This window comes from Mya arenaria, chromosome 7 (genome assembly GCF_026914265.1).
Source record: "Mya arenaria isolate MELC-2E11 chromosome 7, ASM2691426v1".
Taxonomy (NCBI): domain Eukaryota; kingdom Metazoa; phylum Mollusca; class Bivalvia; order Myida; family Myidae; genus Mya; species Mya arenaria.
In genome coordinates, this window is record NC_069128.1 from 37,385,013 (window position 1) to 37,410,377 (window position 25,365).

The 25,365-nt window shown below is 34.6% G+C and overlaps 1 protein-coding gene across 12 annotated transcripts in view; it reads right to left on the reverse strand.

Moving 5' to 3' along the window:
• The window catches only part of LOC128240716 (titin homolog), an 84,855-nt gene that overhangs the window by 37,824 nt on the left and 21,666 nt on the right, over positions 1-25,365 (reverse strand). For 9 of the 12 annotated variants that reach the window (XM_052957495.1, XM_052957497.1, XM_052957494.1 and 6 more), the window contains 8 exons: positions 22,897-23,049; positions 18,784-18,951; positions 16,727-16,828; positions 8,784-8,905; positions 7,562-7,642; positions 5,878-5,907; positions 4,012-4,111; positions 2,540-2,758 (listed from right to left, as the gene is read on the reverse strand). In XM_052957495.1, the coding sequence (XP_052813455.1) occupies positions 2,540-2,758; positions 4,012-4,111; positions 5,878-5,907; positions 7,562-7,642; positions 8,784-8,905; positions 16,727-16,828; positions 18,784-18,951; positions 22,897-23,049 (975 nt within the window). The remainder of the gene's footprint in view (positions 1-2,539; positions 2,759-4,011; positions 4,112-5,877; positions 5,908-7,561; positions 7,643-8,783; positions 8,906-16,726; positions 16,829-18,783; positions 18,952-22,896; positions 23,050-25,365) is intronic. The other 3 variants (XM_052957499.1, XM_052957488.1, XM_052957491.1) reach the window with 2 other exon arrangements.

A 25,365-nucleotide genomic window follows, 5' to 3' on the forward strand; every position in this document is an offset into this window, starting at 1 on the left:
TTTCTACAAAACCTCATTTAGGTTCAACTTCGAAGTTTGAAATTTAAATTGTCTTAATCTCCCGTGTGCGTCCATCTGGTTGGATGAATATTAAACATCTATAATAATTTGCATATTATCAAGGCTAAACAGCAAAAAGGTCCTATCTGCCTCTTTATTAATGTCTGTAAGTGCCTTTTTAATTTTGTCTTTGTGAACATACATCTATGTCATCTTTTGAATATATAAATATTGATGTTGAATTGAAGATAAATGAAATACATATTGAGAGGCAAACTAACATTGCTAATCAATTTAGAGAATAATCTAAAAATATAATGTTAACAACACTGACAAATGAAGAAGAGACACTCAGAAAAGAACAATTGTTCCTATAACTTTTCGGTGTAGAATGTAGACAATTTTCAGCATTTTTTTTTATAATTGAATTCACTATAATTTTTATTATTATTTTCATTTCAATATTTATCAGTTTTAATGCTTAGATTTAATGTATTACTATCTGAAATAAATACTGGTTAAAACAAAAATAGAAAAAAAGAACACATCAAAAATCTATATATAGAACAAAACAAAACTACATACACTTAGGTTAAGATACATTGAAAATGTAACAAAAACATACACTTAAATACATTGATAAAAATACATCCTGAGGTGTTCTGAATGTTTCATTTGACCAAGGGGCATAACTTGACTATAATGAAACAGTTATGGGCCTTGCTATACATGAAATAATTCGTTCTTGCAACATGTGTACCAAGTTTCAGTTGAATATAATGACCAGTTTTTGAGGTAGGGCCAAGGTTAAAGATTTTGCCTGGCAACTATGATGCTAAAAAAACAGCACCAGGGTTATGATAGTATCTCCACCTGTTCTTGGATAAAAGATGAGCTAAAAATAAGAATTAAATCAAATCTTGAAAAAATAACATCATATTTCTGGTATAAATACAAAATTAAAACTACTGAACAAGATACAGAACTAGCTATTGTGGTAAAACAAGTCTCTATAACAATACAAATAACAACAAGAGATATACAAAGTAAATGCTTGAACACTTGTCTGTTTTTGTTTATCAGTAGATAAAGGGGCATAACTCAAAAAAAATACTACGTCAATCTCTTTGACACAATGTTGCATGAGAGTGTGGTCTTGTGTTGTGGGGGGAAACTGAAAATCCCGGAAAAAAACAACTTGTTCATTTTTGCCACCACCAACCAAACTCACATGTACCCAGGCCAGATATCGAAACCCAGGTTGTCTTCTTGAGAAGTGAGTGCGCTAACCGGACAACCTAAAGCTGGATTAATGGGCATGGCTTAATGTGTGCCTTTTGTTACTGGTAACTTGTGTACAAGTTTGATGTGAAAATTATATGTGAAGTTTTTTAGTTATGACAACGGTAACAGTTTCTGCACAACAATGACAAAGACTATAAAGACAGCAAGGGTATGACAATAATTTTTTTTTTTCTTTGACAAACAAAACAGCTAAAAACTAAAACAATTAAACAAATGTCTATGACATCTCTACTAAGAACCCTGAAAAAAGACAGGCACAATAAAAAAGGTTGAGACCTAGAGAGACCTGGTCGAAAGGGTATGACTACTTGTCGACCTATGTAACGCCTTACCCGTGCGAGACCATTGTGTATAAATATCCTTCTCATCTGGGATATCTAGCCATTTCACTTGCTCTACAAACGCATTTTGTACATATTTAAGATAAGAAATAACAAGGATTTAAAATGGAAAAAATTTAAGCCAAGACATAAACTTAATCAATTGCCAGTTGCCCATTTGCAACACTGCTGAACATTAAATATATAGTTCATCATCACCATGCATTAAACCATGTTTGCTGATTTTTTTCATCAACAATTGACTCTCATAAGAAGGCAGACTTTAACTGTGCTATTTCTACCATGCTGATAAAATACAATGCTATTCCCTGATACAACCCAATATGACAATATGGAACAAAATAGTTAAATAATCCACTACCTGTTATTGAAATTAAATGCTCGCAATTAAGCATGATGTGTGCAAAATTTAATTTCAATAAATCCGGTTGTTGGTGCACTAACAATTACTTTTTGTATTGTATAAGTTTATGGTAGAAAAATGTTGCATCATGGTTGGAGATGCTAAATTAAATCCAAACCTTTGATACGAACGAAAGTTTATTCAATGAAAGGCCTCCAGCCCATAATACATGTTACAATGCAAATCAAATATAACAAAATGCATATATGTAACTAAATAAGAGTTGTGTCTCTTGGTTAACAAGTTAAGTGTTATCTATAGCTAACATGAGTTTATGAATGTAAAGAGCAATGGATTTAATATGGGTAACATTTTCCGATGCCATCATATTATAGAAATGAAAAATGTCAGTATTTCCACTATTTTGAAAAACGACTAAGTGTCAAAAAAGACAAAAAAATCAAGACAACAGACTATTTGAAGGGGGATACCTGTATATGATGCAAGTTTCTTTGTGATATCCTGCCTTGATTCAAGTTCAGTTACTTACTTCCTGCAGGCTGATATATATGTCCCGGCTCCACGCCTCCCATCGCCTCATTGATTACACGATTCCGTGAACGGATATAGCTGCGCCCCGTCTCCTCATCATGATAAATCTCAATATCTTCCGGCGCGAGGTTCTGGTTGGCCAGCTGCTCAAGGAGTGCTGGGTCCAGCTCAGCGTCTGTTGGAATGTCTGCCTCACTCAGTCCTGTAGCCTTGGCAACTATATAGAGCAAGGACAGAATGGTATCATTATTTTTGTACAAATGTTCAGGATAAGACCTTATCTTTTGTATGTAAATGTAGCATGAACGCTTCAGGCCATGATATTACAATCCATGAAGCCCATGAAAAATAAGAATAAATTCATATGATTACATTTTCCTCTTATTATTAGTTTATTTTTTGTGGTAATGATTTTGGTTGTAATAATTTTCACATATATAAAAAAAAAATCATCAAGAATTTGAATTCGCGTTTCATTTATGCATGACCCAGGTCTTTCTTAAGAAACTCCAATCATAGTGAAAGGTTGAAAAAATCAAGTGTGACTGTAAAAACTATAATGGCAAATGCGTATTTTAATGAACATCTTGATGATATACTATTTCTTGTTTTGCGGTTTCAGTAAGACTATAAAAGAATATTATACCTCACTTAAATTTGTCCCTTCTTTATATATATAAACTCGATCGGTCCGTATATTACTGTATTTTGATGAAAATCTATTTTTATGACGTCAGCGGTCGATATTATATTTTAGCCGGTCCGGACCTCGCCAAAAATGTAATATGGACCGCTGACGTCATACTGTACAATTGGTAAGTGCGGCATGCTATTTTCACAACGGCGAAAACTTGTCGCAAGTAAACACTTTTAGCTTTGTTCAATAAAACACAATTAAATCGCTTTAAAAATATTGAATAGTAATGAAAAGTGTTCGGTATAATATAAGAAATATAACACACCACTTCGGGCCATATGGCATTATAAGGACCGGTCAATCAGCCCCCGAAGGTGAATGGACCTCGGCTAACGCCTCGGTCCATATACACCTTCGGGGGCTGACTGGCCGGTCCTTATAATGTCATATGACCCTTAGTGGTGTGTTATATTTCTTAAATATAAAAAAACCCTATGGAATGGTGAAAACAGAGTTTTGATATGACTGGTTACACATTTAAAAAAATGTATTTATTACCTGGTGGATAATGTTATCACAAATAGTTATATGTTGAATAGGCCTACTAGAAATGAGAAACCTATTTCAATAAATATTGTTAGACCTAAGATAGTAACTTTCTAGGCGTAACTCAGTTTTTAACATAAAACGTGTTTCAATAAAAAATATCATAAGAACATTTATCGCATAGATTCTGAACGCAACATTTTGGTTGAACCCAAGCACCTTAAAGCAGCGTAAGGTTTAAGATATCATATTTAAACGGAGCCCAGAACTGAATAATTGGGACTCACGGGCGGTGATGATGTTTCCCCTGATCTTGTCACGATATTCGGCCACTGTGGGCCCAGCACTCTTCCTCTTTTGACCCTTCATCACTTCCTGGATGACCGTCTGTAACACACACACATTTGCAATGAACAGGTTAAAGTGGACTAATTTTTGAAAAAAATACATGTAATATTTATCATACAATACATGCTTTGTGTATTTTACTGTGCTATTCTATTTGATTAGAGTAAATCTGTTATTTCTATGTGTTGATAATTAGTCGTAATTTATATTAATTTTGTTTTTGTTAATTACCATATTCATAACTTATGCATCACATTTTATGGTTAAATAGCATTCCGACTTTTCAAGTTTAAGTTTTAAATCTACCAGTATCTGAAATTAAGATTATTATCCGTAATGAATCATAGAGCTACTAGTACTTTAAAAAGCACCAAACATAATATATATATAGCATTATCAAAGCAAGCCTACATACAATCAAAACAAACAACAATCATTGACCATGAATGGTTGCATAATGGGCTAATTGATTATTGTTTAGAATTTTATTAAAGTTAATACATTGTTAACACCATCATGGTTAACTTTTAACTCGCTACTGCTCTGGAAGTTAAATGGATACACTCGTGATCTGCTGTATTTTTAACAAGATTTTAGACAAATTTTTTTGCAAGCCCTAATTCAAATGATACCAAAATATATGGTGCCAATGAGGCACTGAAATTTACCATTATTACTGATAGCTGGATGAAATGACAAACATTATTATCTGTATATCAGATACTTTGATTTAAAAACTTTATAGCAAATTCTGAAAAAGAAGCATTCATCTAGAAAATGTTTTTTTCCATGGAGAAAACTTATTATTATAAAAAGACAGTATATATAATGACAAAAAAAAAAATTAATATAAAATGAATTTATTAGAATTTTCAGTTTAGATTTCCCTAAACGAAATTTACAGATCTTTTTTTTAAACATTTTTTATAATTAAATTTGTTTCTTTTTAAACCTACAGAATACAAATAAATAGGTAACTTTAAACTTTATACTGCTTAATCAAATTTATTTCTTTATTTACTTTAACACGGTTTAAAATTGTATAAAAAACAACAACAATGGCTATAATACAATACTTCCAAAAGTAACCATGTATGTTATATATTTTTTATTATATACGAGTAAAGATATTAAGTTAAAATATGGTAAAGACGCAAGTGTTGTCTTAAGTTTCTTTAAACCATCATTACAACATAATATAATTTTTTTCAAACAATTTAAGACATATAATACAACATGTATGTGCCCTTTCAGATCCTTGTTCCTTGTATACCACATAGAAACATTTTTCCAATAAGTATCCATTAAAGGGGTTAGACAACAGATGATTCAATTGATAGAGAAAAAAAAATTGTCAAAAACTTTAATTTTGACATAATTGTGTACAATGCATTGCATCATACTTACTGAGGTATCACATCACTTATGAGTTATGACACCTGTATCTTTCACAGTTTTTTGCACATTTTTCCAATTCTGAATTTACTTTTGTTATCTACCAAGTAAATCCCAGTAAAGTTAAAAATAGCATTAGTTTATTTATCGGTACTCACAGGTATTACTTAAACTGGGAAACCATTATGCACTAATTTAAAAGTGGAAACACAGATGAGACAGCATTAAATGGTTGATGATTGATTGTTTATTATATTAACCCGTTTGCCAATTTTTGGGACCATCTGGTGTCTAGCCCCTTTAAAGTCCCCAATGTCACACTTATTTGAGGTTATTTTACCATCTGACCCTCATTGCCCTGTACCAGAAAATGAACCCGAACATAGTGTTCAATGGTGACATTAACTTACCATGACATGAAGTCTCGATATTCTTAGGAACTTAAACAACAGTTTACAATTACTCACATACTTGCACAAGTAAATTTTCATAAATAATACTAGAGCTATCAGTGGATGTGATGAACCCCACCCCCCACCCCCCACATCACTTTTTTTGTTATACCAAGTATCACTAGGAGTGATGTATGCTCCTTGAATGCTCTATGTCATGAGAAGGCTTGAATTAAGTTAATGGTCCTTAGTTCTATTTTTAGAATTAAAATAATCAAAGGGCAACAACTCTAAAAATACCATACACAAAATAATATCTCTTTTGCACAGCACTTTTCCTCAACACAGTCAATTATTTGTGAAGCAAAGACCTCAACAAAGTATGGAGTTATGGAGAAAATAGGACTTGTTTCGATGTCCAAGAATGAAAAGACAGACAGGACAATGCCGATCCTGTATAGCCCCCTGGGGTTAGCCCCCTGGGGTATAAATATAATCTCACTTGTCAATGATTTCTGAAATTCCCTCTTTTAAGTAACAGAAAACATACCACGTTAAGGTGCTAATGAGATTTGTTTTTATAATTATACAACATGTACTGCATGAGCAACCTAACAATAAAGAACTAGCAACAACAAATAAATATATAAGAAAAAAAAAAACATACTAAAATTGTGTAGCAAAGACAGGACAAAAAATTGATTATACCAAAAACCGCTTGTACTATGTAAAGAAGATAGAAAATATATATACACACATTAAATAGAAAAGACATGAAAATTTGTATATACATCTGGTTAAATACTGTTTGAACAAAAGGGATATAGTGACATGTACAATTAAACTGATTAATATGAAATTAAAAACTAGGTGGAATTTAGGTCTAAGGACTTTAATACAAAAACAATAATACAAAAAGACAGGGTATATCGGTAAAAAAATACAGTGACATTAGGACTTAGGTTAAGAATAAGATGGATTCAGATAATTAAATATAAGGGCAATAAACCAATGATAAAGTCAAAATCTTGAGAAAAACTTGACCGAAAGTAGGATTAGTTAATTTGGATATTTTTATTTTTTTTAAACATTTCACTGGTAAAATAATATAGGAGAAAAAAGGAGAAGGAGAAGTTAGTGCTTGGTTGCAAAGGGAGGTTAAACCATATATTGTTGAGGTAAAAAAAATAAAAATAATAACTGAATTGGAAAATATAAATGTTATATTGAGCAGGAATAATTCTTTAGAAAAAAAGACGATGGAGGAGGGTGAATGGTTAAAAAGGGGAGGTAAACAGAAGTTGGATAATAAAAAGAAAAAAAGAAAATAAATAACTTGATATACAAAACTTTAAAATGTTATGATGTGCAGGAAGAATTCTTTAGAAAATTATACAAGGGAGGTATGTGAGTGGTTAAAAAGGGGAGGTAACCATCAGCTGGATAATAAAAAGAAAAAGAAAAATGTAAATAAATAACTAAATAAAAAAAAAATTTGTTATGATGCAGTAATAATTCATTAGAAAGGAAGACGAGGGAATTATGTGCTTGGTTGACAAGGGGAAGTAACATTTAGTTGGATTATAAAAAAAGGATAAACAAATTATAAATGAATAACTAAATTTAAAAATAAATGTTATTATGTACAGGAAAGAAAGAAGGGGGAGGTATGTGATTGGTTGACAAGGGGAGGTAACCTTACATTGTCAGGTAAGTCCTGCACGGACTGGCTCCGCGAGATGTCACGAGGCGGGTGTGTGTCCATCCAGAGTGCCGCTGCTCGCTACAGGAGTTGCAAAGGTTAGTCAAATAATCACACACTACAATCTAACTAAAGATCATAACCTTGCTCGTTTCTTTGTTTTTCAAAGTGATATGGCCGTGTGTACAACTTTTCCAACCTAATCTATACCAAGATATACTTCGAAAATTGTATTTAAAACATAATTCACACAAACTGTTTAAACTTTTATCTCTTAACGGCATTACACTTTCATCAGAAATTAAATATGAAATCATATTTAGGATAAGATGTCAATGTCATACACTGTTTTATAAAAAAATATCATTACAAATGCAAAAATTTAATACAATTTTGGAGCCTTAATTTTTTCACTTCATTTTTGTATTGGATCAGTTGCACACACAGCCATATCTTCCTTCAGATGACCGGTAATGCTGCTGATGGACGACAGGACGATGGTCAACCACCTTACTGCTATATGCATTAAATCATACTGCAGTTAGATACATAATAATGTTAGATCTGCGTCACTATAGTCTAATTAGATTATGGCTACATGCTTTATACTTCTATTATTCTACGACAAGATCAATGTCCCAAAATATTCAGGTACACATCTTTGGTTAGATTTTCATACAATTAATTTAATCTTATATAGCGGTTGATGAAGGGACAGATATTTTTACAGTTTGAAACAACCCTTACACGCATTGAGTCATAGTTTGGAGAAACAGACCTCAGGAGACTCAATATAGTCATGCAGTCCAAATAATTATACATCATGCAATCTACGTTCAATAGTTATACCTGACCTTACACGCAGCGTCAAATTAGCTGAATGTAAATTATCACACCTTTTATTAATTTTCAGCTTCAAAACAGTTAATACAAACTCAAATCATGCATATTCATTTTAATTCACACATAAAAAAACACAATTTCAACAAAGTAAAATTTAAAATTAATATATCGATAAAAAAATCATTTTTATTTTAATCGATGACACTGTAAAGAAAACTGAAGTGAAAATACTAGTCATTTTATTTTCATTTTCTAACATCAGATGAGCTAAAAGAACGTATCTTAGTCTATCGTTAACACTTAATGCATGATGGCTCAAGGCATTACAGCTTTAGAGATGATAGTTCAAAACATGATAGCTTAAAGAATGACAGCTTACCCTGATATCTTCTTCCAGAAATTGTCCACTGTCATTCTGCGAGAGAATACTGTCTGCAATCTGACTTGCATGGGACGTCAACTTGTCAATGATAACCTGCTCTGTTACAGATCTTGGGGACTCTGTAATGTCATAATGCCACATATTTACGTTACTATTGTCAATTACGTTACTAATGCAATTACATTACTAACGTCAATTACGTTACTAAAGTCAATTACGTTACATATACGTAATTGTTAAGTAGTATAAGGTCTTTAATAACCTCATACAGCACATGATGGCTGAATGTTGTAAGCATTTGAGGTTAAAAGTTTAATCAGCCATTATAAGCTCAAAATAGCAGTTTTAGCAACGTGCATGCATGCATTAATTTTTTGATAATAATAGCACATTAATATTTAATTGCGGCATCTGATTAGGTGATTGTTCTTAGGATGGTTATTGTTAAAAAAACATGTTGTTAATCATTTGTCAATAAAATAATTTCATGTTAGGCATTCCGTTTTAATAAAATAGCGATATATATTTTTTTATAAATACACAGTGCAAAAAACTAATTTGGTACAAATATCAAGTTTTGAAGTAAGCAGGTTAATCTAAATGAACGTTGATTTTTCCCCAGCCAGTAAACGCCATGATAACGGGCTTATCAAACCTGAAACACACACAACTGCACACGGTGAGTAGTAACACATGTTAGATCAGACATGAATATAAATTGTGACGTTGTCTATGAAAATAAATCTTGTGGAGTCAGTAATGTTACCTAGAAAAAACAACGCATATATCAATGAGACTTGATAAGAAAAAAAAGCCTTTGTTTACAATGCATACAGTACATACAAATAAATAGATCATATATGAGTGGTCATACCCAATGGTTGCAATGTACACATATGCGTACAAATACAATATGTTTGAAATAAGTAGATACCGACAGAACTGATGATGATCCCAATTTGATGAACAGATGAAAAAAAAACATGGAGTTAAGTAGCAGACTCCACTCTAAATAATTTTTATTTACTTGTAGTGTTATTAAATTAGACCTGCCTGTTATTAACGATTATCAGTTGAATATTGATCTACTGTAAAAAAGGGCCGATTTTCATAAATTAGCTATAATTGTCAGCTTATGAATCAAAATACTCATTTTCCACCACAGAACTCATTTTCACTGACGAAGAGTCACAATTTTTATATTGTTATGAAACAGTGAAGCATAATCAAATATTTCTGTGAAGAGTACCTGGAAGATAATCTGTGAATAATATTATCGTCTATTATCGACTAATTAACGTGAGAGATTAGGTTAAACAGCTAACTCATTCTGGAAGAACATCATTGCTGAAAAGGGAAAACTATCAACCAATGATTAGCTAAATGCTACATGTCAGATAGTGAATAACATTTTAGATGGTACAAACAGAACTAGAACAGTGGGATAAACAACTCTAGGATTTCACACGTGTGGGGTCGATATCACGGCAGTCACTCGGAGTGTACCTTCTTGGCTATCGCCTGTTACTGACTGCGGTTGGGACGCTACTAGTGATGTAGATTTTGGCGTTTGAGACTCCGAGGGTGGGTTCTCCGATGGCGAGTCCGCTGCAGCTGTCCCAATGTGGACCTCCATGTGCAACGGTGCCTCCGCCTCAGTTTCCTCTTCACTGACCACTCTCTCCACTTCAACTTCAACTTCTTCCTGCACGACCTCTTTTTGAAGACCAAGCTGTTCAGACTTGGTGTCTTGAACTTCAGTATCGAGCTGCTCGGAAACCTTGCTTAGATCTGTTTTCTCCTTGTCTGTGATGTGGGAAACCTCCGTCTGTTCTCGGATTATCTGTGCCTTGTCCTCCATGTGGGTCAGCTGGCTCTGCAGTGGACGCAGGGGTCGGTCAGTTCGGGACCGTGCCCGGCCACTGATATCTGACCTATCTGAGACTGGGGAACTATGAGAACGTTGCAAGACGGGCGTTCTAGGAGAGCCCTCCTTCACCTCTGACTTAGATCGCTCTGGGGACATCCTGGAGCCTACAACAGAGCTACGCCCAGACACAGGCTCGCTGCGGGTTCCAATGAAGGTTGACGGCTTTATTCCTTCCCACGCTTCTCTTTCAGCAGCAAGATCAAAACTCTCCTGATTGTCTGCAATAATGATATGATTATGCAAAATGATGTGTATACCGAGGTAATACCCTTAGAACTTTAAATATTATTCCTTATAAAATTATTTAAGTCCTTATGAATATTTATTTTTTATTTTTTCTGCAATTATGATGATTATGCCAAAATGATGGGGGCTCCCATGCTCCGAAATGAAATATAAACGAACAAACTTCTGCAATAACAAACTTGTGACTTATAACAAGGGCTTTATAGTCAAAATGAAAAACAAAATTTCAACATCAAGAATGGTATTGTTGAAATATTCATCTACTCATAAATTCTCAGTAACAATATAATGACATCTTAACAAACTAACAAACACTGTCAAGAACAAGGTGAAATGTATGGTTGCCAGTAGTGTCCACTTTTATTCAGTGAGATCTTTTAGTCTTTGGCACATAAAGGGTTGCATGCAGGTAAGGCAATAAATGTTGGAGCATAAATACAATTTTAAACATCTTTAAAAATTAAAGATCGAAAAAATTCTTTATAGTTGTATTTTACCGTGACATGTTCTAGTCTGAATGCAAAATAATACATATATTTTTGGCTTAACCATGACTTTTTATAAGCTGAAGACAAAAAATCTTGCTTAATGAAAATGGATGCTACCAGCCACCATAGAATTGGGCATCAACTCAAGTGTGTTAGTTTGGTCAAACAAGTATGCTTAGGAATTTAGCTAAATAACAACAATGGTAGCAAAACTCGTTGAACAAAACCATATTTTTAGCATAGGTATGTTTAATCAACTGAATTGAATGTCAACATTGTGGCATGCTGTGTAGGTTTTCAACAATGGAAATGATCCTCAAAATGTCATTACCATGACACTCAATTTCAAGTTTGAGGTGGTACAGAAATTCTCAAATAAAAGTAATGACAGGAATGCCCTGCTGCTGGATGCTGTTAGACAAAACCAAAGGAATGTGAGCATTGCATGTGAAGGGTATAACAAACATGACTCAAAGTGCCATGCAAAAAAAGAGAGTTCTGAGCAACATTGTGCGGCAAATACCGGCATTCAGGTACAAGGGTAGACTTAGTCGACTGTCTGCCTTTTCAGTTGGTCGAACTCCGTAAGCCCAGCTGCGCAGTGACAGCGTCGCATCGATGTCACCGCTGTGAAGGTCAATTTCTGTAAGCCAATCAAAATATTATGAAGCAAAAACAAATTTGTAGTCTGTCTTGAAATCATTTTTCCTAGTAATCACTATTTGTCTGCCATGCTCGCAGACCACATAAAAACTGAAGAGTGAATAATATCTTCAATTAAATGAAATTTTAATGCACTACAATGTATCATATGCATTATGTAAAAAACACAACATATGCTGCACACAATCAAAACCTTGTCATTCTTGCCACACGACAACAAGGAGTGCAACATTATAATGAATGGTTTTTACAAAGGAAAAAAGAGTTCATAGCATTTTATCTTTTCAAATGCGCATTCTCCAACATATACCATTGAGTGATTGCAAAAAAAGCTTTTAAAAGCCTTAACCTCCACACAGTGAAAATATGCAAGTTCTGCATCCTTTGTTTAGAATACAACTAACATTTTCAGCCAATGAAATTGCAGGTAGGCAATCATTAAGTACATTAAGGCTAAATCATTAAGAATTTCAACTTTCGCCGGTGTTTAAAAGTCCTTTGGGCTGTGTTTAATGATCTAGAACATCTACTATGGTCCACTACAACAGTTCCTGTGAAAAACGTTCTAAAATGAATAAACACAATTCTTTTGTTTTACATCTAGCTTGTGAAAACCTTTGAAATAGGCAACTACAATCAACAAGAAAAGAGTGCTTCATACAATCCATTAAAAGCCAGTGAAAACGTTCTAAAATGACCAATCACACTCAAAGATTTACACTGAGCTTGTAAAAAGGTCTGAAGCTGGCAACTGCAATTAATGAGAAAAATGTTTCATATAATCCATTTAAGACCTGTGAAAATGTCCTAAAATGAACTATAACAATCAAAGTTTTACATCTAGTTTGTAAAAACCTTCTAAAAGGGGCAACGGCAATCAACGCTAAGAACATTTTATATGATCCACCGAAAGCCTGTGAAAAAGCTCTTAAATGAACAATTACAATCAAAGTTTTACGTCTAGCTTGTGTAAACTTCTAAAATGGGCAACTTGATCTTACAATCAACGAGAAGCCATGATTGAAAATTGTTCTCACAGAAGCCAATGAAACATGTGCTCTAATAATACAATACATGTCTGTAAAAAGCTATATTCAGCTTATGTTTTAAATGTTACATGATATCCCACAATCAAGTTTATTTTTTACATCTAGCCGTTTCTGCGACAAACTGAAAATTGGTGAAAATTGTTCTAGAACGGGCAACTACAATCGACAAGAATAGACAAGTGCACATTGTCCTCACCACACGTTGTCACGGTGATCTGTATCTGCGGTTCCTGTTCACCTTGAAAATGTAATTTGTACCATAAATCATCTACATTGAAGAGTCAGGGGCCCAATTTGTTCAAGGATCTTAATCGTAGCAACAATAAACTTAAATCAATACAAATGTCCCCTATGACCCCTTTTTTATTTTTTATTATTTCCCTAACTTTGTGTTAATTTTCAAAACTGTCTCAAGTTTAATTCAAGAACTTCAATTGCAAAATCAGAAAAATACGACACTAATATAATTTCAATTTAGGACTAAGATCTTTATTGGAACTGGCAGCTGGACCAACGTTTTCAAACATGTCAAAGCATGATAGCTGGATAGAACAAAAACATGTCAAAATGTGATTGACCATGTTACTCTTTTTTTGATCATCAAACATGACTAATCACGATTGTTTACTGATCATGTTAGATCGTGGTGCCATTTAACGTGCATGTTTAAACATGTTTAAAACATGTTCAAAACATGTTCAAACATTTCGAAATAACATGTTAGAACGTGTTTAAAACATGTTAAGACATGTTTCAATCATTAAATTTTCGCTATGGATTGTCAGTTCCGGCATTCAATAGTTTTAATGTTTTATCTTTTCTTCCTCAACCTAAAATATGCCATATTAGTCTTTCTCTAAACTCTCTTGATAAGGAAATGTTGTTTGTTAAAAGCAAGCTAATTCTAACTGTTTAGTATATATATATTGCTGGCCTGATGGGGTTAATTAAGCCAAATAAAGCTCATTTGTTAGCTTTTAAGGTCAACTTCATTGGCCTTGTGCGCAACTATTTCTCAGCTGATCTAAAGAACCACAGATAAATTCATTCTCATGGATCGAATCAGTTGCATACACATCTGCAATTGTTCCATGTATATGACATTTAGCGTTCCGTAAGACAAATTATAAAAAAACATGCTTACTTAAAAATGTTCATGGTTAATTTCAACACAATTCAGACAACCTGGGAAAAACTAAAGATACGCACATTAATAATAGAAAAAAACTAGAGATTGTTTTTTTGAAAAAGCGCATGTCTCCCCCATTGTGTGGTCGTAGGTGAGAAATAATCAATGATGGACATGAAATTTGTACTTCCTCCCTACCAAGTTTGGTGAACCTAGGTCAAACCATTCTCAAGATATTGAGCGGAAATGTTTTTTACATTGGGGGTCGCCGCGACCTTGACCTTTGACCTAGTGACCCCAAAAACAATAGGGATCTTCTACACCTCATGACCAACCTCCCTACCAAGTTTGGTGAACCTAGGTCAAACCGTTCTCAAGATTTTGAGCAGAAATGTTTTTTATATTGGGGGTCGCCGCGACCTTGACCTTTGACCTAGTGACCCCAAAAACAATAGGGATCCTCTACACCTCACGACCAACCTCCCTACCAAGTTTGGTGAACCTAGGTCAAACCGTTCTCAAGATTTTGAGCAGAAATGTTTTTTATATTGGGGGTCGCCGCGACCTTGACCTTTGACCTAGTGACCCCAAAAACAATAGGGATCCTCTACACCTCACGACCAACCTCCCTACCAAGTTTGGTGATCCTAGGTCATGCGGTTTTCCAGTTATCGATCGGAAACGAACAAAGCATTCTCCTGATATTGCACGGAAATATTTTTTTACATTAGAGGTCACAGCGACGTTGACCTTTGACCTTGTGACCCCCCAAAATATAGGAGTTTTCTAAACCTCATGATCAACCTCCCTACCAAGTTTGGTGAACCTAGGTCAAACCATTCTCAAGATATTGAGCGGAAATGTTTTTTACATTGGGGGTCGCCGCGACCTTGACCTTTGACCTAGTGACCCCAAAAACAATAGGGACCTTCTACACCTCATGACCAACCTCCCTACCAAGTTTGGTGAACCTAGGTCAAACCGTTCTCAAGATATTGAGCGGAAATGTTTTTTACATTGGGGGTCGCCGCGACCTTGACCTTTGACCTAGTGACCCCCAAAACAATAGGGATCTTCTACACCTCATGACCAACCTCCCTACCAAGTTTGGTGAACCTAGGTCAAACCGTTCTCAAGATTTTGAGCAGAAATGTTTTTTATATTGGGGGTCGCCGCGACCTTGACCTTTGACCTAGTGACCCCAAAAACAATAGGGATCCTCTACACATCACGACCAACCTCCCTACCAAGTTTGGTGATCCTAGGTCAAGGTCATGCGGTTTTCCAGTTATCGATCGGAAACGAACAAAGCATTCTCCTGATATTGCACGGAAATATTTTTTTACATTAGAGGTCACAGCGACGTTGACCTTTGACCTTGTGACCCCCCAAAATATAGGAGTTTTCTAAACCTCATGATCAACCTCCCTACCAAGTTTGGTGAACCTAGGTCAAACCATTCTCAAGATATTGAGCGGAAATGTTTTTTACATTGGGGGTCGCCGCGACCTTGACCTTTGACCTAGTGACCCCAAAAACAATAGGGATCTTCTACACCTCATGACCAACCTCCCTACCAAGTTTGGTGAACCTAGGTCAAACCGTTCTCAAGATATTGAGCGGAAATGTTTTTTACATTGGGGGTCGCCGCGACCTTGACCTTTGACCTAGTGACCCCAAAAACAATAGGGATCTTCTACACCTCATGACCAACCTCCCTACCAAGTTTGGTGAACCTAGGTCAAACCGTTCTCAAGATTTTGAGCAGAAATGTTTTTTATATTGGGGGTCGCCGTGACCTTGACCTTTGACCTAGTGACCCCAAAAACAATAGGGATCCTCTACACATCACGACCAACCTCCCTACCAAGTTTGGTGATCCTAGGTCATGCGGTTTTCCAGTTATCGATCGGAAACGAAGTGTGACGTACGGACTGACGGACTACCGGACTGACGGACAGGGCAAAAACAATATGTCTCCCCCAGAGAGGGGGAGACATAATAATAGTAAAGGGATACATATTTAGATTCTATATTGATTTTTCAGTGAAAAAAGGCATAACCTGACAACTATTCATGCCAGATCTATGGCCTTGCTTACAAAACATTTGCATATTGTCTCGGGCAACATGTGTACAAAGTTTGATGTGAATATCTTGAAAGTTATTTTTAGCTATACCAAGGTTATTGCACAAAATGTGAAAGACATCCATGATAAATAGAAGAGGAAATAAAATTATTTTCTTTCAAAACCTTTGGTCAAAGCATACATTATGCGCTATATTACGATAATATTACAATGGCCTCAGTGAATTTATTCATAATTTAAACAAATCATAGAATAAAAGCAAAAAAAATCCAAATCCTCTAACAACAAAAGGAACTTAAAACATTTTCACTTTCAATCCCCAAAATAAACACAGTTGCTACGCTACCTCTTCGTTTGGTAATGCTTGCCTCGGATCGACGCCCTGACCTTGGGCGTTGGCTTCCCTTCCAGGCATCTGGTACTTCAGCGTCCGATTCGTCACTAGCGTCTACAATGTGAGGATATGAAACATGGTTAGTAGCAAGAACAATACATACTCCAAGTTCATAAAATGCTGAAAAGCCATTTTGGTCATCAATTTGCGATTTCAGATTTCGAATGACAGTTTATTTTTATTTTTTTAATTTAGTTCTTTAAACTTTATAAGGGATTTTATAAAGAAAATTCTTCATTAAAAATAAGGCACAGATGCATTAAATAAAATTGAAATGTACTACAAAATTTAACATGAACAAAATTAAAAAAAATACAATTTCTTAGAATATTAAAATACCTAATTTAAGGACTATTGCGTTACGGTTATTTAGCAGAGTGCATATATGCATAATTATTATGATATATTTTACATACTATTATAATCAGCATAATTTAATGATACACTATTATGCATATTTATGTAAATTAATATTTATAATTATTGAGATTCTTCATATATAACATGCAATAGCGAATACATTATAATGCATTTTTTTTGTAAATTAATGTATATACTTATTGAATTTCTTCATATATAATATGCAATAGCAATATCAATGAGAATTCAGATTTGAAATCAAAAGACAAACTTAAAATAATGAATTACAACACTGATCCAAATAAGAGTAACTGTTAAAGAGCATCACATACGAATAACAACGCTCAGTTGGTTGTTTTTATTTCAAGGGACATTACTCTACAAGTATTTAAGCAAGTATGATAATAGGGGCTTTTGATGCTACACATCTGCATATTTTCTCTCACCAGATGACTGTACAAAGTTTCATGTGAATAACTTGAATAGTTATTAAGTTATGGCCAAGTAAAAAATCTTGTGATACTTTTTCAAATTATAAAGGGGCATAACTCAACAATAATAACTCTTCTGCATATGTCGGTAAAATTGTCTCTGGCAACATGTACTCTTTGCAAGAGTATATTTCAATATATCAAGGTTCAGAACTGAACAATTATTAAAAGCGAAGTGTTATAGTCTATTTTGCATATGTCGGTATAATTGTCTCTTGCAGCATATGCACACATTTCATGTGAATAGGTAGAAATTCTTTTAAGTTAAGGCCAAGGTTAAGTAAGTTGTATGACGAGGTTTTCGTCAACAACGACACTGAGGCTAAAACAATTTCTCGTCTTTTCTTCAAAAAGCTGTCAAGTTTATAAATAACATGCATAAAATGTTCTGTTGATAACCAATCCATAAAATAGGCTATAAAATTCCTTCAAACAAAAACTTTATTTTCCTTATAAAAAAACTTCTTACCAAAATTTTGCTTTACCTACTATTCCGTTTCCATGGAGACTAGTTCAAGTAAGTGCAATAAATAAAACATACTACATTGCAAATGTTAGTTTCTGATATAAAACTATTCCTTTTACAGTACCCAAACTTTTACTCACCAAATCAGATGTACATGTGTGGTTTTATTCTTGGTTTGTTAATACAAAAACCATAAAACAAATAAAAATACTGATGGTGCATTTTTATTTGAATGATCAAATGAGCAAAATATATTTTTTATTTGAAAAATTCAAACAATGTCAAATAAGGCTAACCCTAGCTGATAACTTGATGAAAATAGGTTATCCAAGATCTAAATAATAAATGTTAACTGGATGTCATAATCAGGGTAACCTTTATGAGCCCCAATTTAACGTCCCTCCCGGAAGACAATTAGTATTTTTTAGTGGTGCGGAGGAGAATCGAGCCTGCGACCCCTGGATTGACATTCAAGTGTGTAACAACAAGACCATGGATCTGCCACCGTGGGCTAATGACATAACACAATCACATATATAATTCATAGTAAGGGGTCTGAGGCAAATGAGGTGAAAATTTGCAATAAGAGGTCTTAGGTAAATGAGGTAACATCATCAGGGTAAAAAATTGCATTTAGGGGCATTCAAATGTTAATGGGATCACACCATGCTATTGTTTTCAAGGGGCTGTACCTATATGGTGAGGCGGGAGCACATTGGCATCATGGATGTTGACAATATCAGGAGCCCGGGCGGACAGTTTCATTGTCTCGCCCACTTTGATCACCTGACCGTCCGGGCCGTACACGACACTCCCGCGGGCAGAGCTCGAGTCTGCGCCACCGTCCACCTGACTACCCGCTGTCGAGGATATAATTAGAATGAAGCTCGTACATAAGTAAGTATTATAAGCTCTGAAATATCATCATCTGCTGTGGTGTAGTGGTTAGCACATCTGACTATCTGCTATAATTAGAAGCTGGTATAAAAGTATTTAAGTCCAGTTAAACAACTGTGCCATAATGTCGTTCGTTGTGGTGGTGTTTATATGTAATTAATTGGTTTTAAATATATCTTGAAAATTGAAGCAAAAAGCAAATTTAGAAAAAAATAAAGATGATATTCGCATGATTATGTAGTGACATTTGAATTCTGAGATTCAAAATAATAATAACATTATAATCTCAACCATCAGCATAATTTAACCTTACTGTCAAAACTAAAAAAAAAAAATCAATTAATACCAATAGGTTTTATTAGACTTCTTCATTTGTATGTGGATTTGTTTTTTGCAATCATTGAACAATTTATGTTGGTGTTAGATATAGCCCATGCCTATAAAATCTATGTTGGAAAGCAGTATATCAGCTAATTTGTAAACGGGTGTTGAACATACCGCGGGCCCGAGCCCGTGATTTCTCTTGAGGCACCCGTACAGATGTAGGGGGCCCAGACACTTGTGAGATTCGGAATGTGTTATATACATCTGTAGACACAGGCATTGGAATTAATTCACACAGTATTGATTGAGAAAAAGTTGATTAAAAAACCAAAATATAGAAATACCCAAGAACCATGGCTACTTTTAAAAAACGCGAGACAATAAACCTGAAAAACACACAGTTTAACCAAAGAAAGCTAACCAGTTTCTGCCAGAGACTTTATACATAATGATAGTAACACTACTATATATTAAACCAAAGTAACTACTCTAGTTTAGAACTCAAGAAGAAAATTGAACACCTGAAACTCCCGTTCGAGAATCAATTCAGGACAGAACACCATTTTAGTTGATCTTATTTAACTTACACACAGACAAGTGATCACCGCGCCTAAAACTCTTCCCAGTTCTGGGTGTGGCTGTTAGACTTGTACTGTTCGACGATGTGTAATAGGTTTTACCAAGTTTGGGCATAACTGGGATGACCAATGGGCCAGTATACATATGCAAGTCCCCTGCGTTGCTAACCGTGGTATCGTCATCAAAATGGTCAACATAGATTTGTGTTTGGGTTGATGGAACGTCACTATAAGCGACATCATCATCAAGGTCATGTGACTTGAAGAGAAAGGGGTCTGAAACGCTAGACCCCATTCGTGGAAGGGTCATTGACGGAGTTTGCAGATTCAGGTTAGATGACCTTGCTGAGGTAAAAGTGCGGAAAGAATAGGGCCGCTTTTTTTCTGAGCCTCGTACTAAGTTTTCACTAGCTCCGTAGCCTGATGTGTAAGGTTTGGGTCTCTTTGAAATACTCTGACCCATTACAGAAGGAATATTTGAAATATCTGTCATCGACCCTAAATATTTTGATCTTGTGCTTTCATTGGACGCAAGTATGTCGTCAGAGGTGACAGATGCCTTTGCCGTCTCTTCTGATCGTGCTGAGTCTGGGGTTGGACTTGCACGCACACCAGTGGACCGAGACTGAAGCGAGCGAGATTTTGAAGGGGACGAAGCAGTCAAAGACTTGCTAGGGTTAGAAAGAGCGTTATGACTAGTCTTAATGACATCGTCTGATATAACGGGTGAGTCAGAGATATGACCATTGTCAGGTTCGTTCATTTGTTTGCCAACACCCAGCTGGGATTCGCCTGAAACAGTTTAAAACCAGACAATCAGAAATCAACTTTATTACGTAAAAGTTGGATGATTTTTAAATGTTCTTCAGATTTAGTTTAAATACTAATTAATTTCCGCTCAAAAGTGACGACAGCTGTCAACTGATATGATTTACTCTATTATCCATTGTCTGGGTAGAAACCAGCACAACAGCTAATTGAATACCACTGGTTAACTACTTGGTTTCAAAATGAGCCAAAACAGTAATTGATTGGCCAATATTTATCCAATAACTACTACTAACCAATCATTTCATTAAAAGGTTCAAAGTGGCTTGTGAACAACTTATCAGGGTTTTATACAATTGGTAACTGACGTCTTGCAAAAAATGCCAAGCAAAGATGCTTGTTGTTTTGCTTCAGCCCATGACCTCTTGGGTGTTGGGCGAACACCAGACATTACCACTATTGGGTGTTGGGCGAACACCAGACATTACCACTATTGGGTGTTGGGCGAACACCAGACATTACCACTATTGGGTGTTGGGCGAACACCAGACATTACCACTATTGGGTGTTGGGCGAACACCAGACATTACCACTATTGGGTGTTGGGCGAACACCAGACATTACCACTATTGGGTGTTGGGCGAACACCAGACATTACCACTATTTGGGTGTTGGGCGAACACCAGACATTACCACTATTGGGTGTTGGGCGAACACCAGACATTACCACTATTGGGTGTTGGGCGAACACCAGACATTACCACTATTGGGTGTTGGGCGAACACCAGACATTACCACTATTGGGTGTTTGGCGAACACCAGACATTACCACTATTTGGGTGTTGGGCGAACACCAGACATTACCACTATTGGGTGTTGGGCGAACACCAGACATTACCACTATTGGGTGTTGGGCGAACACCAGACATTACCACTATTGGGTGTTGGGCGAACACCAGACATTACCACTAAGTCAATCTCATTTCTGTTTTGGAGGGCAAAATTAAACATGCAAATACATGACTTGCTATATCGAGAATCATCTGTTGGCTAAATATACATGCAAAAAATTATCAACTCTGTTTAAAGACATGAAACTCCTTCTTATTCTGATTACATGTACATACATCTTGATGTATATCTTGATGAGTAAGAATGAAATTATCATACAAGACAAAGCTGAAATAAAGAGAAGTTTGAAATAATACACACAATACATACTATGTAATACAGTGTACAACATTGATATGAATGCTTTGAATACCACAAGGCACAACAGAATTCTATACATGGCCACAGTTAATATAGAGTTTAGTTTAAACTTATTTCAAACAAGTTTTTACAACATTATATTAATTACTCTCGTTGGCATGACGTTACGCAAGAGTATAATCTTGTGTTGTTGGGGAAACAGGAGGAAACCCACTTGTCCGGTTGGTGAACACAAACCAAACTCATGTGGGCCCAAGCCACAAATCCAACCTGGGACACCTGAGTAAGAAGCGAGTGTGCTAACCACTGCGCTAATCGGACAACTATAATAGAGCGTTTGTTTGGCCTTTCCCAAGTGACTCACAAAATAAGCCACGTTTTATAGTCCCTCCAATGGTCATATTTTTGTCTTCATTTTTCATTACTGAATTAATTGGTAGATATGAAAAAAAACAAATAAAAAAAACAAATAATAAAAACACCTATCTGACCTACCTACTGACAACTAAAAAAATTGGTAGGGGAACTCCAAACAAACAATATATTGACTGTGGCATGGTAGAAAATAAAATGTGACTACATTTTTTTTACATAATTATAATTATTATTACTTTATTATACTTAAACTTTAAACATTGATGGATATCTATATATACAACAAAAAAAGCATTACACCACCAAAATAATAAAACTTTTTCAAAATTACAGCTTTTGTAATGCCAGTGTGACGATTTCCTAAAACAAAATATTGACAATTAATATACAATGATGTCACATTAGGAGGGTGGTATAATGCTGACAAGACTCAGACAATAGCAAGGGGCATAGCTAGACCAATGTTTATGTAACACACCAGCCTTCATGTAGAGCCTTTCCCAATTTCACCCCCAAATTTAACCAAATTTTGCGCCTTTTTACTTTCAAAAATAATAATAGGCATGAGCATATATATATGGCTTGTGTGTATTGCTAGCTATGCTCCTGAACGACACCATTTATTCCGGCCTACCAAACACCCATACTTACACGTCTTTCTAGATCCATGACTGCGAAGACTCTGTTGGCTCCCCTTCCACTGCTGTTGTTTATGGCCGCCCTGGTGCCAACTTGTGGAATGCTGGCTTCCTGGTCCCAAACTGTCACTGCTTGACATGAAACCCTGGGCTCCCAACACTTGACCTGTAAAAATAAAGTGTATATTAACACGCTTGAACATTATATGCCCTTCCAGTGTTACCTCATGCAACCTTGATGCCAACTTGTGGGAATTTGCTGGCTTCCTAGTCCGTAACTGTCACTGCTTGACATGAAATGCTACAACTTAACCTGTAATTTTAGAGAATATAAACATGTTTAAATATGATATGCTGTCACAGAGTTATAAAACAGTTCATTATTTTAAATATCAAAATTGATTATTTATATTTTTCTTAAATTGATTGAATGAGGATTTCTCTACAAGTCCACATGAGGAAATCATAGTTACTAATTACTATATTTTGTTATGGTCTAGTACTAATTCATAGTCTTTGAAATATTAGTTACAGACATCTGCTAGTCTTGTTCTTAATTACTGGACATACTGTATCTTCCATAATTAATTGAAGGAAACTTGGTAAGCAGTTGTCATTACTTTAAGTTAGATCAAAGCATATAACATGAATGTGTGAATTAGATTCTTATGAGTTCTGGTCTGAAGGTAAAGACAATAGTAGGTTACATTAGGGGCTGGTATGAATGAAGTTTGATAAGTGTTTTTGTATGGTTGGTTTATAATTATATGGGCGCGGCCAAATGAGAAATTGAGTGTTGTAAAAGCCATTGTTTGTCATGGAATAATGGTCAACATTAAAGATTGCAAATAACCCCAATTGGCCATTAAGATGTCACTGCCAACAACATTGCTTCAACAAAACCATGAATCTTCTTCTATATAAAAAAAAACAAGCACAAAAAACAGCAGTCAATTGACTTATTAAGTCATTAGTCAAGTCAATTCAATATGTATCTATATTTATTGATGAATATATATTTGTAAAAACAGCAGTTTAACAAAGTCATTAAAGAAAAGAAAACTGTCCAGTACTATAACAATAGATTAAAAAAGTCATAAAAGAAAACAAAATTGTTGAGTACTACGTAGCTCACTAAAAGTACAGTTTAATAAAATCATAAAAGAAAACAAAACTAATGTTTACCATTTGGAGGTCTATTTTTCTGATCCAAGTACATTAACTTCCATCTGGCGTACAAAGCTTTCATATCTTATATTTAATTAATTCCAGAAATATTAATATGCCAAGAAATAACTCTTTAACTTTATAACAATTAACTCCTTAAAATACTTAAAGCTAGAAAATGATTAAAAAATATTGATATCCTAAAGAATGATTTTCTTAATATTTAAAAATTAAAGAACTCATAAGAACGTCTATTTACAATTAGACTTGTTGTCATTTGAGGTTTATAGGTGCACTATAACCTTATTTACGATAGCCTCTTTACCTACACTAGAGACCCACCTTATCATGAGCCTCTGACACTTTCATTTCAACCTGAAGATTTTTTAATAAATGAATACTAAACTAAATGATACTCATTCATTAAAATTTCTGATAAATCTTGCTGGCAAGCAGTTCATGTAAATACTCAAGTATTTAACTTGACATAATTTTTTATTGGGAATTTTACAAAAATTCGTGGCCCTTCTGTGTGCTTTTGAGGTCTTTATTTTAACAGCATATATTATATGTGTATCATTGGCAGAATGGCATTTTCATAATACATAATTCATAAAATTAATTTCAGCAAAAAAATGATCATTATTTCATTTTAAGTTATGTATATTAAATTGATGAATAATTGAAATAACCCCTTTGATTATTTCCAATAATTGATTATGATTTTTGTCCGATTTCCAATCACTAACAAACATCCATAATTTAAAAAATTAGCCTGCTTTGGCCACAAGTAATGAATAACTTTTAGGATGGTTTAGTTAAGGACGAATTGAAGACCATTAAACACTTGACACCTTGGCATGCCCAGCAATATAGAAACTTTATGACTATTGACAAACAGTAATAAAATTTCAACGAATGTTAAATTCTCTTAAAAACTAATCACTTAACAAACAATTGAGGTCTCTAAGACCTACTAATTATTCAAATATGTCATGATTATAATTTTTTATCAAAAACGTGAATAAGCGTTTAGTTTTTAATGGAAAAAACAACTTTTAAAGTAAATCCATTATGTGAAAGAAATTTGAATAACCACATTTAGTAAGATTGTTCACGAAAGTGGGTTAAACTTATTGCCTACTTATCAAGTATTTTGTTTTAATTTAATCTATCAAATGAAATCTCAAGTAATTTCTCAAGCAAATTACAAACAAATGACATTTTTAGGTCAATGTTCTTGTATATTTATATTTCGTCCTGCCCAAAAAGACTGTCAATATTAGATATGAAAATTAAAAGTCCATTCCAGAAT